This window comes from Stegostoma tigrinum, chromosome 27, assembly GCF_030684315.1.
Source record: "Stegostoma tigrinum isolate sSteTig4 chromosome 27, sSteTig4.hap1, whole genome shotgun sequence".
NCBI lineage: Eukaryota > Metazoa > Chordata > Chondrichthyes > Orectolobiformes > Stegostomatidae > Stegostoma > Stegostoma tigrinum.
This window is the reverse complement of record NC_081380.1, coordinates 47,414,472-47,427,492: the sequence shown is the minus strand read 5'-3', so window position 1 is coordinate 47,427,492 and position 13,021 is coordinate 47,414,472. Positions and strand designations below refer to the sequence as shown.

Below are 13,021 nucleotides of genomic sequence, written 5' to 3'. Positions count from 1 at the left end.
GCAGACTACAACAACCTCACCAACAATACAAACGTGTTATATGTCAAAGTTTTCCAAAGAGACAAAAGTTAAGAAGCACAGTAAGTTGTGTAGTTGGGACCAGAAAGATACAAAAAGACATAGATTATATGAGTAGGAAAAACTATGGCAAATAGAAATGAGTATGGGGAAGTGTGTGTGGGGTAATGAAAAACACAGGGGCAACTCTGTTGTATGCATGACCTTTATAATGATGGAGGATGGTGGTAGCTCATGTCCTACACTGAACGTCGATCATCCACCCAATAGTCGACTCTTTCTGGTCATCAGCAAATCAATATCTGAGGAGGCAATCAGAGAAAAATTTTCCTTGTTTGGCGATATCCAGGACATTTGGGTGGTGCGGGACAAACAGTCCAAAAATCATAAGGGTATTGCCTATGTGAAGTTCAGAAAATCATGGCAAGCCTGTAAAGCAATGGAGGACATGCATGGCAAAACTCTCACTGGGGACACCAAACCCATCAAGGTGTTCATAGCACAATCTAGAGGATCTAAGAGCCACCGTGATGTTGAAGATGAGGAGTTGACTAGGATTTTTGTTATGGTTCCAAAATCCTATGCAGAAGATGATCTGAGAGAAAAGTTTAAGGCTTTTGGAGATATTCAATATTGCAATATTGTCAAGAACAAGAAAACGGGGGAGAGCAAAGGCTTTGGCTATGTGAGATTTCTGAAACCATCTCAGGCTGCTCAAGCCATTGAAAATTGTGACCCATCTTTTAAGGCAATACTTGCAGAGCCGAGGAAAAAATTTACATACCCTGAGAATATTTGTGTGAGAAGTGACAAAGAAAATTTATCACATCGACGAGGGTTTCGTCCTCTGAGAGATCAAAATGTGTTACCTTTTCATGAATTTAGCAATTTTGAAACAAGTGAAATAAGTAGTAGTGAAATGGGAGCAAAAATAACAGGAGCAGGTGAGATGAGAGGAATTGGTACATTGAAAGGTGAAGGAAGAAGAGGAATTGATGAAATGAGAGGCGGTGTCAGTGGAGAAAGAAATGGTAAAATGAGAGGCGGCGAAAGAAGATCTGGTGAAATGAGAGGAACTGGTAAGATAGGAAATAGTGAAATAATTGGAGCCAGTGAAATGAGAGGTGATGAAAGGGTTGATGAATTGAGAGGAATTGATGAGATTAGAGGTGAGAAAAGGGCAGGTGAAAAAAGAGGAATTGGTGAAATGAGAGAAGTCTATGAAATTGGAGTTGGAGAAAGAACTGTTGAGATGAGAGGAGCCAGTGAAGGGCGAGATGGGAAAAGAAGGAGTGGTGAAATGAGAGGAGTCAGTGAAGTGCGGGCAATTAGAGAAATAAGTGGAGTCAGTGAGATAGGAGCAGCTGGTGAGAGGGGGGAAGGTGGTGAGATGAGAGGAGTTGGTGAAATGCAAGGTGAGAAAGGAAGGGTTGGTGAAATAAGAGGAGTTGGGGAAATTAGAGGAGTCAGTGAGGTGAGGGGAACTGGAAAGATAAGGGGAGTTGGTGAGATGAGAGCAGTCAGTGAGATGAGAGGAGGTGGTGAGATGTGGGGCATCAGTGAGATAAGGGAAGTCAGTGAGGCAAGGGGAGTTGCTGATGTGAAAGATGTCAGTGAGATGAGAGGAGGTGGTGAGATGTGGGGGGTCAGTGAGATGAGGGAAGTGGGTGAAGTGAGGGGAGATGGTGAGATGAGAACAGTCAGTGAGATGAGGGGAGATGGTGAAATGAGAGGGATCAGTGGAGAAGGTGAGATGAGAGGAGTCAGTGAGATGAGAGGAGATGGTGAAATGAGAGGAGTAAATGAGATGAGGGGAGGTGGTGAGATGAGAGGGATTGGTGAGATGAGGGGAGGTGGTGAAACAAGGGGAAGTGGTGAGATGAGAGGGGTCGGTGAGATGAGGGGAGGTGGTGAGATGAGAGGCATCAGTGAGATGAGGGGAGGTGGTGAGATGAGAGGGGTCATTGCAGTGAAGGGAGTCAGTTTGATGAAAGGAGTCAGTGAAATGAGGGAAGGGGGTGTAATGCAACGAGTTGGTGAAGTGAGAGGAATCAGTGAAATGGGAAGTGGGAAAAGGGCAGGTGAAATAAGAAGAATTGGTGAAATAAGAGAAGTCAATGAAATCGGAGTTGCAGGAAGAGCTGGTGAGATGAGAGGAGCCAATGAAGTGCAGGATGGGAGAAGGAGGTTTGGTGAAATGAGGGGAGTCAGTGAGGTGAGGCGAGTCGGAGAAATAAGTGGAGTTATTGTAACGAGGAGCATTGGTGAGTTGAGAGGAAGCGGTGAGATGAGAAGGATCAATGAGATGAGAAGCATTAGTGAAATGAGGGGATATGGTGAGATGAGAGGAAATGGTGAGATGAGGGAGATTGGTAAGAATAGAGGCATCGATGAAATGAGGGGAGGTGGTGAGATGAGAACAGTCAGTGAGATGAGGGGAAGTGGTGAGATGAAAGGAGTCATTGAGATGCAAAGAAGTGTAGAATTGCAAAGTGGTGGTGAGATGAGAGGAGGTGATGAGTTGAGAGGAGTCAGTGAGATGATGGGAGCTGGTGAAACAAAAGCTGGAGAATTGAGACGAGTTGGCAAAATGGGAACTTGTGAAATGGGAGGTGGAGAAATTATTACTACGTGCCTTTCTCTGTTTACTAAATATATGCTTACACATGAGCAAATTTATAGCCTCTTCGATGTCATCCCAGGATTAGAATATTGTGAAATTCAGAATGACCCGAACATGGGTTATGCTGTTGTTCGATACAACAACGTGGCATCAGCAGTACATGCCAAAGAAAAACTGAATGGATTTGAATATCCACCTGGTAACCAATTGAGACTCAATTACATTGAAGATGCCCTTGGTGACAGGCAATCAAACCCAGTTGGATTGATGGCCTTGCAACTTGTGGCAGCTCAAATGTTGTCAGTAGCTTGTAACAGTCCCCTTGGACATCAGATAGACCCTCCTTCAACTGGTTTCAGAGGAAGCACTTATATTCCAATATCTCAGTTGCAGGTTGACTTCACTGTACCTACATCTCAAAATGTTCATCCTCTCAGAGAAGAGTCAGTCAAACGCCAAAAAACACACTAAAAAGTTCCAGAAAAAGTTTTGCAGAAAGAGAGGATATATCAGCTGCCTATCTGACCAACTTAAGAGTACCCATTACACTTTATTATTACTCTTTCTAGCAACTGAACAGTTTACTTGTGTTGAAATGGACAACAAAAAAAGGTTTTAACTGAACTTGGTTTACAGTGTTTAAGATGTAAAATTTCAAAGTCTATTGCTTGTAGAAACATGCTTGAACCTATGTAATCCTTGCATTGCCAGCTCTCATTGTGTAGTCTTATATAATTTGTATGGAACAAAATAAAAATTGCTTGTGAAATATTCTGGTTTTATATACCTGCTGAACGACTTTATTCCATGATACTATAGCAATGGTACAAGGTAAATTAAGGCCTAATTTAAATATGCAAATCATAATTGAGTTGTAACAGGAAGTACAGAAGGCAACAAACTATTGTTAGGTTTAATCTTATTGGCCAAATAAGACTGCAGCCTCATGCTGAGGTCTTGGATTTTACGAGGACTTAAGGAAGGCTATGGTGGTGGCTTGTTGGTAATGTCACTTGTTAATTCAGACCCCAAGCCAATATTCTGGGAACAATAGTTCAAATTCTGCAATGACAATGGTGAAATTTGAATTCAGAAAAATCTGAAATGAGAAACTAGTCCAATGATGTCTGTAAGACAATTGTTGATTATTGTAAAAATCCATCTGGTTCACTGATGTCCTTTGAGGAAGGAAATCTGCCATCCTTACCCAGTGTGGCCTACATGTAGCTCCAGATCCACAGCAATGTAGTTGACTCTTAACTGCCCTCTGAAATGGCCAAATGAGCCAATCAATTCAAGATGATTAGAATCAGGCAACAAATACAATCCCCTTGCAAGAATAAAGACAAAAAGTGGCCACGTTATCTGGCAAAAGTTAACTGGACTGCCTTCTGATGCAGGAAATCAAGTACAAATAGTTATATTTTAAATGATTTTCAAGAATCGCAATGATTAACAGGATGCATGGAAAAACAAAACCATTTTAGAATTACATACAAAGTTAATTGAAGCTAAATATATTTAATTCACAAGAGAACAGGGATAAATGTCACGTGCATGTTGACAAAAACAGCTGTAACATCAGCAAAGGGATTTTTGGATAACATAGAACAGTACAGCGCAGAACAAGCCCTTTGGCCCTCGATGTTGCGCCGACCTGTGAACTAATCTAAGCCCATCCCCCTACACTATCCCATCATCATCCAATTGCTCATCCAAGGACTGTTTAAATGCCCCTAATGTGGCTGAGTTAACTACATTGGCAGGCAGGGCGTTCCACGCCCTTACCACTCTCTGAGTAAAGAACCTGCCTCTGACATCTGTCTTAAATCTACCACCCCTCAATTTGTAGTTGCACCCCCTCGTACAAGCTGAAGTCATCATCCTCGGAAAAAGACTCTCACTGTCCACCCTATCTAATCCTCTGATCATCTTGTATGTCTCTATTAAATCCTCTCTTAGCCTTCTTCTCTCCAATGAGAACAGACTCAAGTCCCTCAGGCTTTCTTCATAAGGCCATTGCTCCAGACCAGGCAATGTCCTGTTAAATCTCCTCTGCACCTTTTCCAATGCTTCCACATCCTTCCTGCAAGGGGGCGACCAGAACTGCACGCAACATTCCAAGTGAGGCCGCACTAGCATTTTGTACAGTTGCAGCATGACATCACGGCTCCGGAACTCAATTCCTCTACCAATAAACCCTAACACACCATAAGCCTTCTTAACAGCACTATCAACCTGGGTCGCAACTTTCAGGGATCTATTTACATGGACACCAAGATCCCTTTGCACATCCACACCACCAAGAATCTTTCCATTGACCCAGTATTCTGCCTTCCTATTATTCTTCCCAAAGTGAATCGCCACACATTTATCTGCATTGAACTCCATTTGCCACCTTTCAGCTCAATTCTGCAGGTAATCCAAGTCTCCCTGCAACCTGTAACATTCTTCCACACTGTCCACCACTCCACTGACTTTAGTGTCATCTGCAAACTTCCTCACCCATCCACCTATGCCTGCGTTCAAGTCATTTATAAAATTGACAAACAGCAGTGGTCCCAGAACAGATCCTTGAGGCACACCACTAGTAACCGGACTCCAGGCTAAATATTTTCCATCAACCACCACTCGTTGCCTTCTTACAGAAAGCCAGTTTCTAATCCAAACTGCTAAATCTCCCTCAATCCCATGCCTCTGTCTTTTCTCCAATAGCCTACCATGTGGAACCTTATCAAAGGCTTTATTGAAGTCCATGTACACCACGCCAACTGCCCTTCCTTCATCCACATGCTTGGTCACCTTCTCAAAAAACTCAATGAGGTTTGTGAGACACGACCTGCCCTTAATGAATCCATTTTGACTATCTCCAATAAAATTGTTGTTTGCTAGATGATTATAAACCCTATCTCTTATAATCCTTTCCAAAACTTTTCCTACAACAGACGTAAGGCTCACAGGTCTATAATTACCTGGGTCATCTCTACTGGCCTTCTTGAACAAGGGCACAACATTTGCAATCCTCCAGTCCTCTGGTACTAAACCTGTAGACAATGAGGATTCAAAGATCAAAGCCAAAGGTTCTGCCACCTCCTCACTAGCTTCCCAGCGAATCCTCAGAAAAAATTACCCAAGGTAATTTATCTACCTTAACACCTTCTAGAATTGATAACACCTCCTCCTTACTAACCTCAATCCTTTCAGTTCTGGAAGCCTGTAACTCAGTCTTCTCCTCTACAATATTCTCCCTTTCCTGAGTGAAATCAGATGAGAAATATTCATTTTGGACCTCTCCGATCTCCACAGGGTCCACACACACTTCCCACTTAAACATAGAACATAGAACATTACAGCACAGTACAGGCCCTTTGGCCCTCGATGTTGTGCCGACCTGTCATACCGATCTGAAGCCCATCTAACCTACACTATTCCATGTACGTCCATATGCTTATCCAATGACGACTTAAATGTACCTAAAGTTGGCGAATCTACTACCGTTGCAGGCAAAGCGTTCCATATCCTTACTACTCTCTGAGTAAAGAAACTACCTCTGACATCTGTCCTATATCTTTCACCCCTCAATTTAAAGCTATGCCCCCTCGTGCTCGCCGTCACCATCCTCGGAAAAAGGTTCTCCCTATCCACCCTATCTAACCCTCTGATTATTTTATATGTTTCAATTAAGTCACCTCTCAACCTTCTTCTCTCTAATGAAAACAGCCTCAAGTCCCTCAGCCTTTCCTCATAAGACCTTCCCTCCATACCAGGCAACATCCTAGTAAATCTCCTCTGCACCCTTTCCAAAGCTTCCACGTCCTTCTTATAATGCGGTGACCAGAACTGTACACAATACTCCAAGTGCGGCCGCACCAGAGTTTTGTACAGCTTCACCATAACCTCTTGGTTCCGGAACTCAATCCCTCTATTAATAAAAGCTAAAACACTGTATGCCTTCTTAACAGCCCTGTCAACCTGGGTGGCAACTTTCAATGATCTGTGTACATGGACACCGAGATCTCTCTGCTCATCTACACTGCTAAGAACCTTACCATTAGCCCTGTACTTTGCCTTCTGGTTACTCCTACCAAAGTGCATCACCTCACACTTGTCTGCATAAAACTCCATTTGCCACCTCTCAGCCCAGCTCTGCAGCTTATCTATGTCTATCTACAACCTACGGCATCCTTCGTCACTATCCACAACTCCACTGACCTTAGTGTCATCCTTCTACGCCCTCATCCAGGTCATTTATAAAAATGACAAACAGCAGTGGACCCAACACCGACCCTTGTGGTACACCACTAGTAACTGGTCTCCAGGATGAACATTTCCCATCAACTACCACCCTCTGTCTTCTTTCAGCAAGCCAATTTCCTATCCAAACTGCTATATCTCCCACAATTCCATTCCTCCTTCTGTCTTTGACTGGCCCTATTCCTACCCTAGTCATCCTCTTAATCCTCACATGCCTATAGAAAGCTTTAGAGTTCTCCTTTATTCTACCTGTTAATGACTGCTCATGTTCCCTCCTTGCTCTTCTTAACTCTCTCTTTAAATCCTTTCCAGCTAATCTGTAACTCTCCATCGCCTCATCTGAACCATCTCGTCTCGGTAAGATGTTGGTATGTAATTGTGGCAGTAGTAGTAAAGTATTTTTCAGATAATGATAGAAGTAAGTTAAAAATAGTATAGGGCCAGGCACAAAAGAGACGTTAGGACTGATTTTCCCAGAATGGCATAGTGCTGAGTGACTATCTTGCATCAATGTTCCAGATTTCTTATGTGGGGATATTGATACATCAAAATCGATATAAATGACATTTTGGATACGTTTGGAATGCTTAAAAATGATAAAGCTTCAGGTGAGATCATTAATATCTGCCTGAGCGAGATAAATGAGATGGGACAGGTGTTCAGTGAATTCCCCCTTATTTTCAAAAGATCAGTAGGGTTATGAATAGTTCTCTTAGGCTGGAAATTGGTTTATAATGCCTATTTTTTAAAAAAAGAGGGACAAATCAGAGTCATAGAGCCACAGATCTATTGTTACATCTATTAGTGAGAAGATGCAATAAGGGATCACGTAAGACATAGGTGCAAAGTGGGCCATTTGGCCCATTGAGCTTGCTGCACTATTAAATGAATCATGGCTGATTTAATAACATACAAGGTTTCTGTTTTGGTTGGAGTAAAAAGACAACTTATTATCTAAATGGAAAGAAACTTCTAAGTGCTTTGCAGCAGAGGGATCAGGGTGATCTAATGCATGAATTGCAGTAAACTAGACGTCTGCTACAGCAAGTAATAAGGCAAATGGAATTTTGGTATTTATTTTTAAAGGAGCAGAGTATAAAAGTAGGGAAGTGTTGCTTCAACTGAGCAAAGCATTAGTGAGACCACATGTGGAGCATTGTATACCATTTTTGCCCCCTGATTTGAGGAGGAATGTAGTTGCATGGGAGGCAGTTCGGAGATTGAACAAATTTGACTGTACTCTGGAGTTCAGAAGAATAAGCAGAGATCTAACTGAGGTACACAAAATGCTAAAGGGAATTGATAGACATAGGACAGATGTTTACTCATGGGATGCACTCTGGAATGAGATATCATAGTTTTAGGATAAGGGATGACAGATTTAAAACAAAGATGAAGAAAAATTACTTTTCTCAAAGGGTTGTGTATCTGTGGACTTCACTACCCCAAACTGCTGTGGATGCTGAGATATTGAGTAAATTTAAGGAGGAGATAGACGGGCTTTTAATTAGTTATGGGTTGAAGGGTTATGGACAACAGGCAGGAAAGTCGATATCAGCCATTATTGTATCAAATGGCAGAGGAGGCTGAAGGGGCTGGACTAAGATAACAAGGTGTAGAGCTGGATGAACACAGCAGGCCAAGCAGCATCAGAGGAGCAGGAAGGCTGAGGTTTCAGCCCTGGGCCCTTATCCAGAAATGGGGGAGGGGAAGGGGGTTCTTTGAAACTGCGTTCAATGTTGAGATACTTTTTAGTGCAGAGCAGAAGCAATTCCTTCTCTTCCAGATATCCAATGATTTCTGACTGTCTTATCCAGATCCCCCATCTGTTCAGCTACCTGAGAGCCAATCACAGTGTTTTTGGCAGGCGGAAGACCTTTGTCATCAATAACTAATCTACAGACAGACCAACCACTTGTTGTCCGTCAAAGCTCCATTCATGGTCATCTCTTGAGTCCAGCATGTCTCTAAACTAGACCTATTCCACTTTTTGAATAATCAGCTCTGTAAACAGTACTTAAAATCAGTACCAGGTTATTTGCTTTCAAAACATGCAGCAGGGCAGGCAATGGCCTAATGGTATTATTACTGGACTGTTAATCAAGAGACTCAGATAACGCTCTGGGGACCTGAGTTTGAATGCCACCATGGCAGGTGGTAGAATTTGAATTCACTAAATATCTTGAATTAAGAATCTAATGTTGACTGTGAATCCATTGTTGATTGTTGGGAAAAACCTATCTGGTTCACGAATGTCCTTTAGGGAAGGATTGCTTTTGTGCTCCTGAGATGCTGCTTGGCCTGCTGTGTTCATCCAGCTTCACACTTTATTATCTTGCCTTCCATACCTGATCTGGTCTACATATGACTCCATTCCCACAGCAATGTAGTTGACTCTTAATGGCGTTCTGAGCAATAAATGCTGCCTAGTCAGTGATGCCCTCATTGTACAAACGAATAAAGGAAAAAAATCATAAGAGTCATGCTGATATAGACCGTGGAAGTGGACCCTTCAGACCAACTCATCCATTCCAACCAGAAATCCTAAATAAATCTAGTCCCATTTGCCAGCATTTGGCCCATATTCCTCTAAACCCTTCCTTTCATATACCCATTAATGTTGTAATTGCACCAGTCTCCACCACTTTCATACATGCACCACCCTCTGTGTGCCCCTTAGGCCCTTTTTAAAACTTTCTCCTCTCACCTTAAACTTATGCTGTCTAGTTTTGGTCTCCCCCACCCTGGGGAAAGACACAGTCTATTTATCCAATCCATGCACCTAATGATTCTATAAACCTCTATAAGGTCACCCCTCAGCCTCCGTCACTCCGGGGAAAATAGCCCCAGTCTATTCAGCCTCTCCCTATAGTTCAGACCCTCCAAACCTGGCAACATCCTCGTAAACAACAAAGTGTGGCATTGGAGGAGCACAGCAGGCCAGGTAGGATCAGAGGAACAGGAAAGTTGATGTTTCAGGTTGGGACCCTTTTTCAGAAGGGTCCCTCTTTTATGAAAATACAGACCCGACCTGAAACGTCAACTTTTCTGTTCGTCTGATGCTGCCAGGCCTGCTGTGTTCCTCCTGTGCCAAACTTTGTTGTCTCTGACTCCAGCATCTGCTGTTCTTGCTATCTCAACATCCTTGTAAATCTTTTCCGAACCCTTTCAAATTTCACAATATCCTTCCTACAGCAGAGAGACCAGAATTGCATGCAGTATTCCAACAGTGGACTAACTAATGCCATGTACAGCCGCAGCATGACCTCCCAACTCCTATACTCAATGCACTGGCCAATAAAAGGCAGGCATACCAAATGCCTTCTTCACTATCCTATTTACCTGCAACTCCACTTTCAAGGAAGTACGAGCCTGCATTCCAAGGTCTCTTTGTTCAGCAATACTCTCAGGACCTTACCAATAAGTGTATAAGCCCTGCTCTGATTTTCCTTTCCAAAATGCAGCATCTCACATTTATCTAAATTAAACTCCATCTGCCACTCATTGGCCCAATGGCTCATCAATCAAGGTTCCATTGGACTCTGAGGTCACTTTCCTTACTGTCCACCGCACCTCCAATTTTGGTGTCATCTGCAAACTTACTAAATATACCTCCCACGTTCACATCCAAAATATTTATAAAAATGACAAATAGCAGTGAACCCAGCACTTATCCTTGTGGCACACCACTGGTCACAGGCCACCCTGAAAAGCAACCCTTCACCATCACCCTCTGCCTTCTGCCTTCAAACTAGTTCTGTATTTAAATGGCTAGTTCTCCCTGTATTCCATTTGATCTAACTTTGCTGACCAGTCTACCATGAGGAACCTTGTTAAATGCCTTACTGAAGCCCATGTAGGTCATGTCCACTGCTCTGTCTTTATCAATCCTCCTTGCTACTTCTTCAAAAAACTCAATTAAGTTAGTAAGACACGATGTCCCATGCACAAAGCCATATTGACTATCTCTAATCAGTCTTTGTTCTTCTAAATACATGTAAATCCTGTCTCTCAGGATTCCCTTCAACAGCTTGCCCATCACCAGTTGGGAACAGATGCTGTCAGGGAAGAGCACTATAGAAATGTGGAGATTGTTTAAGGAATGCATACTGTGTGCGATTGATATGTTTGTCTGTAGCAGGCAGGGAAGATGCGGTTGAGTGAGGGACCTTTAGTACTCGAGAGAGGTCGAATGACTGGTTAAGAAGAAGAAGGATGCTTACGTAAGGTTTAGGAAACAAGGATCGGAAAAGGATCTAGAGGGATACAGGTTAGCCAGGAGAGAGCTTAGGAGAGCTGTAAGGGAGCATGAGAAAACCTTGGCAGATAGGATCAATGAAAACTCCAAGGCTTTTTACACGTCCGTGAAGAATAAGAGAAAGACCAGATTAAGGGTAGGGCCGATTATTGGAATATGGTATGGCAAATTATTGGAAAAGGCTCTGAGAGATAGGATTTATGATCACTTGGAAAGGCACGGTTTGATTCATGGTAGTCAGCAAGGATTTGTGTAGGGTAGATCATGCCTCACAAACCTTATTGAATTCTTTGAAGAGGTGACCAAACACATGGATGAAGGTGGAGCAGTGGATGTGATATACATGGATTTAATTAAGGTGTTTGATAAGGTTCCCCATGGTAGGCTCATGCAGAAAGTAAGGAGGCATGGGACAGGAGAAATGTGGCAAATTGGATTCAGAATTGGCTGACCCATGCATGGAATAGTGTAGGTTAGATGGGCTTCAGATCGGTATGACAGGTTGGCACAACATCGAGGGCCGAAGGGCCTGTACTGTGCTGTAATGCTGTATGTTCTATGACCCTTAGAAGACAAAGGGTGGTAGTGGATGGAAAATATTCAACATGGTGCTCAGTTATGAGTGGTGTACCACAAGGATCTGTTCTGGCTTTTCTTCTATTTGTGATTTTTGAAATGATTTGGATGTAGGAGTGGAAGGTTGGATTAGTAAGTTTGCAGATGATACAAAGGTGGGTTGAGTTGTGGATAGTGGGGAGTGTTGTTCTATGTTACAAAGGGACATTGATAGGATGCAGAGCTGGTCTGAGAAGTGGCAGGTGGAATTTAACCCTGAAAAGTGTGAGGTGATTCTTGGGGTTCATGATCACAGTTACCTGAAAGCTGCCACCCAGGTGGATAGAGTTGTTAAGAAGGCATGTGGTGTGTTAGCTTTCATTAATAGAGGGATTGAGTTCAAGAGTTGAAGTTATGCTCCAGCTGTACAAAAGCCTGGTTCGGCCTCATCTGGAGTATTGTGTCCAGTTCTGGTTGCCTCATTACAGGAAAGATGTGGAAGCGGTGGAAAAGGTGCAGAGGAGATTTACCACGATGTTGTCTGCAATGAAGGGAAGGTCTTACGAGGAAAGGTTGAGAGAACTAGGACTTTTCTCTTTAGAATGATGAAGGATGAGAAGTGACTTGATAGAGGTGTACAAAATGATCAGAGGCATAGGTAGACTGGACAGCCAGAGACTTTTTCCAAGGGTGGAGGTAGCTTTTACAAGGGGACATAGTTTTAAAGTGAAAGGAGGTAGATATCGGGGAGACGTCAGAAGTGGCTTCTTTACTCAGAGAGTGGTAGAGGCGCGGAATGCAATGCCGGAGAGCGTAGTTGAGTCAGCCTCATTGGGGCATTTAAGCAGCAATTAGATTGGTATATGGATGATAGTATAAGGTAGAGAAGGAGGTTAGATAGACCTTAGGATTCAGGTAAAAGTTCAGCGCAACATCATGGGATATATAGATATAAATATAGGGGGCACCACATTAGCCAACCTCCAGTCTTCCAGCACCTAACTGGTGTCTATCGATGATACAAATATCTCAACAAGGGACTCAGCATCCACTTGCCTAGCTTTCCATAAAGTTTAAGGGTACACCTGATCAGGTCCCACAGATTTATCCACCCTTATGTGTTTTAAGGCATCCAGCACCTCCTCCTCTGTCTTATGGACATTTTTCAAGATGTCTTTTATTTCCCCATGTTCTATATCTTCCATATCCTTCTCCACAGTAAACACTGATGCAAAATACCCATTTAGTATCTCCTCCATCTCCTGCGGTTCTACACTTTGGTGGCCTTGCTGGTCTTTAAGGGGCCCTGTTCT

At 42.9% G+C, this 13,021-nt stretch overlaps 1 protein-coding gene across 1 annotated transcript in view; it reads left to right on the top strand.

Annotated features, from left to right (window-relative positions):
• The first annotated feature begins 232 nt into the window (after positions 1-232).
• Positions 233-13,021, top strand: part of LOC125464452 (RNA-binding protein 45-like) — a 45,148-nt gene continuing 32,359 nt past the window's right edge. Inside the window, exons 1-2 of the mRNA XM_048556771.2 lie at positions 233-929; positions 2,631-3,084. Coding sequence (XP_048412728.2) covers positions 233-929; positions 2,631-3,084 — 1,151 coding nt within the window. The remainder of the gene's footprint in view (positions 930-2,630; positions 3,085-13,021) is intronic.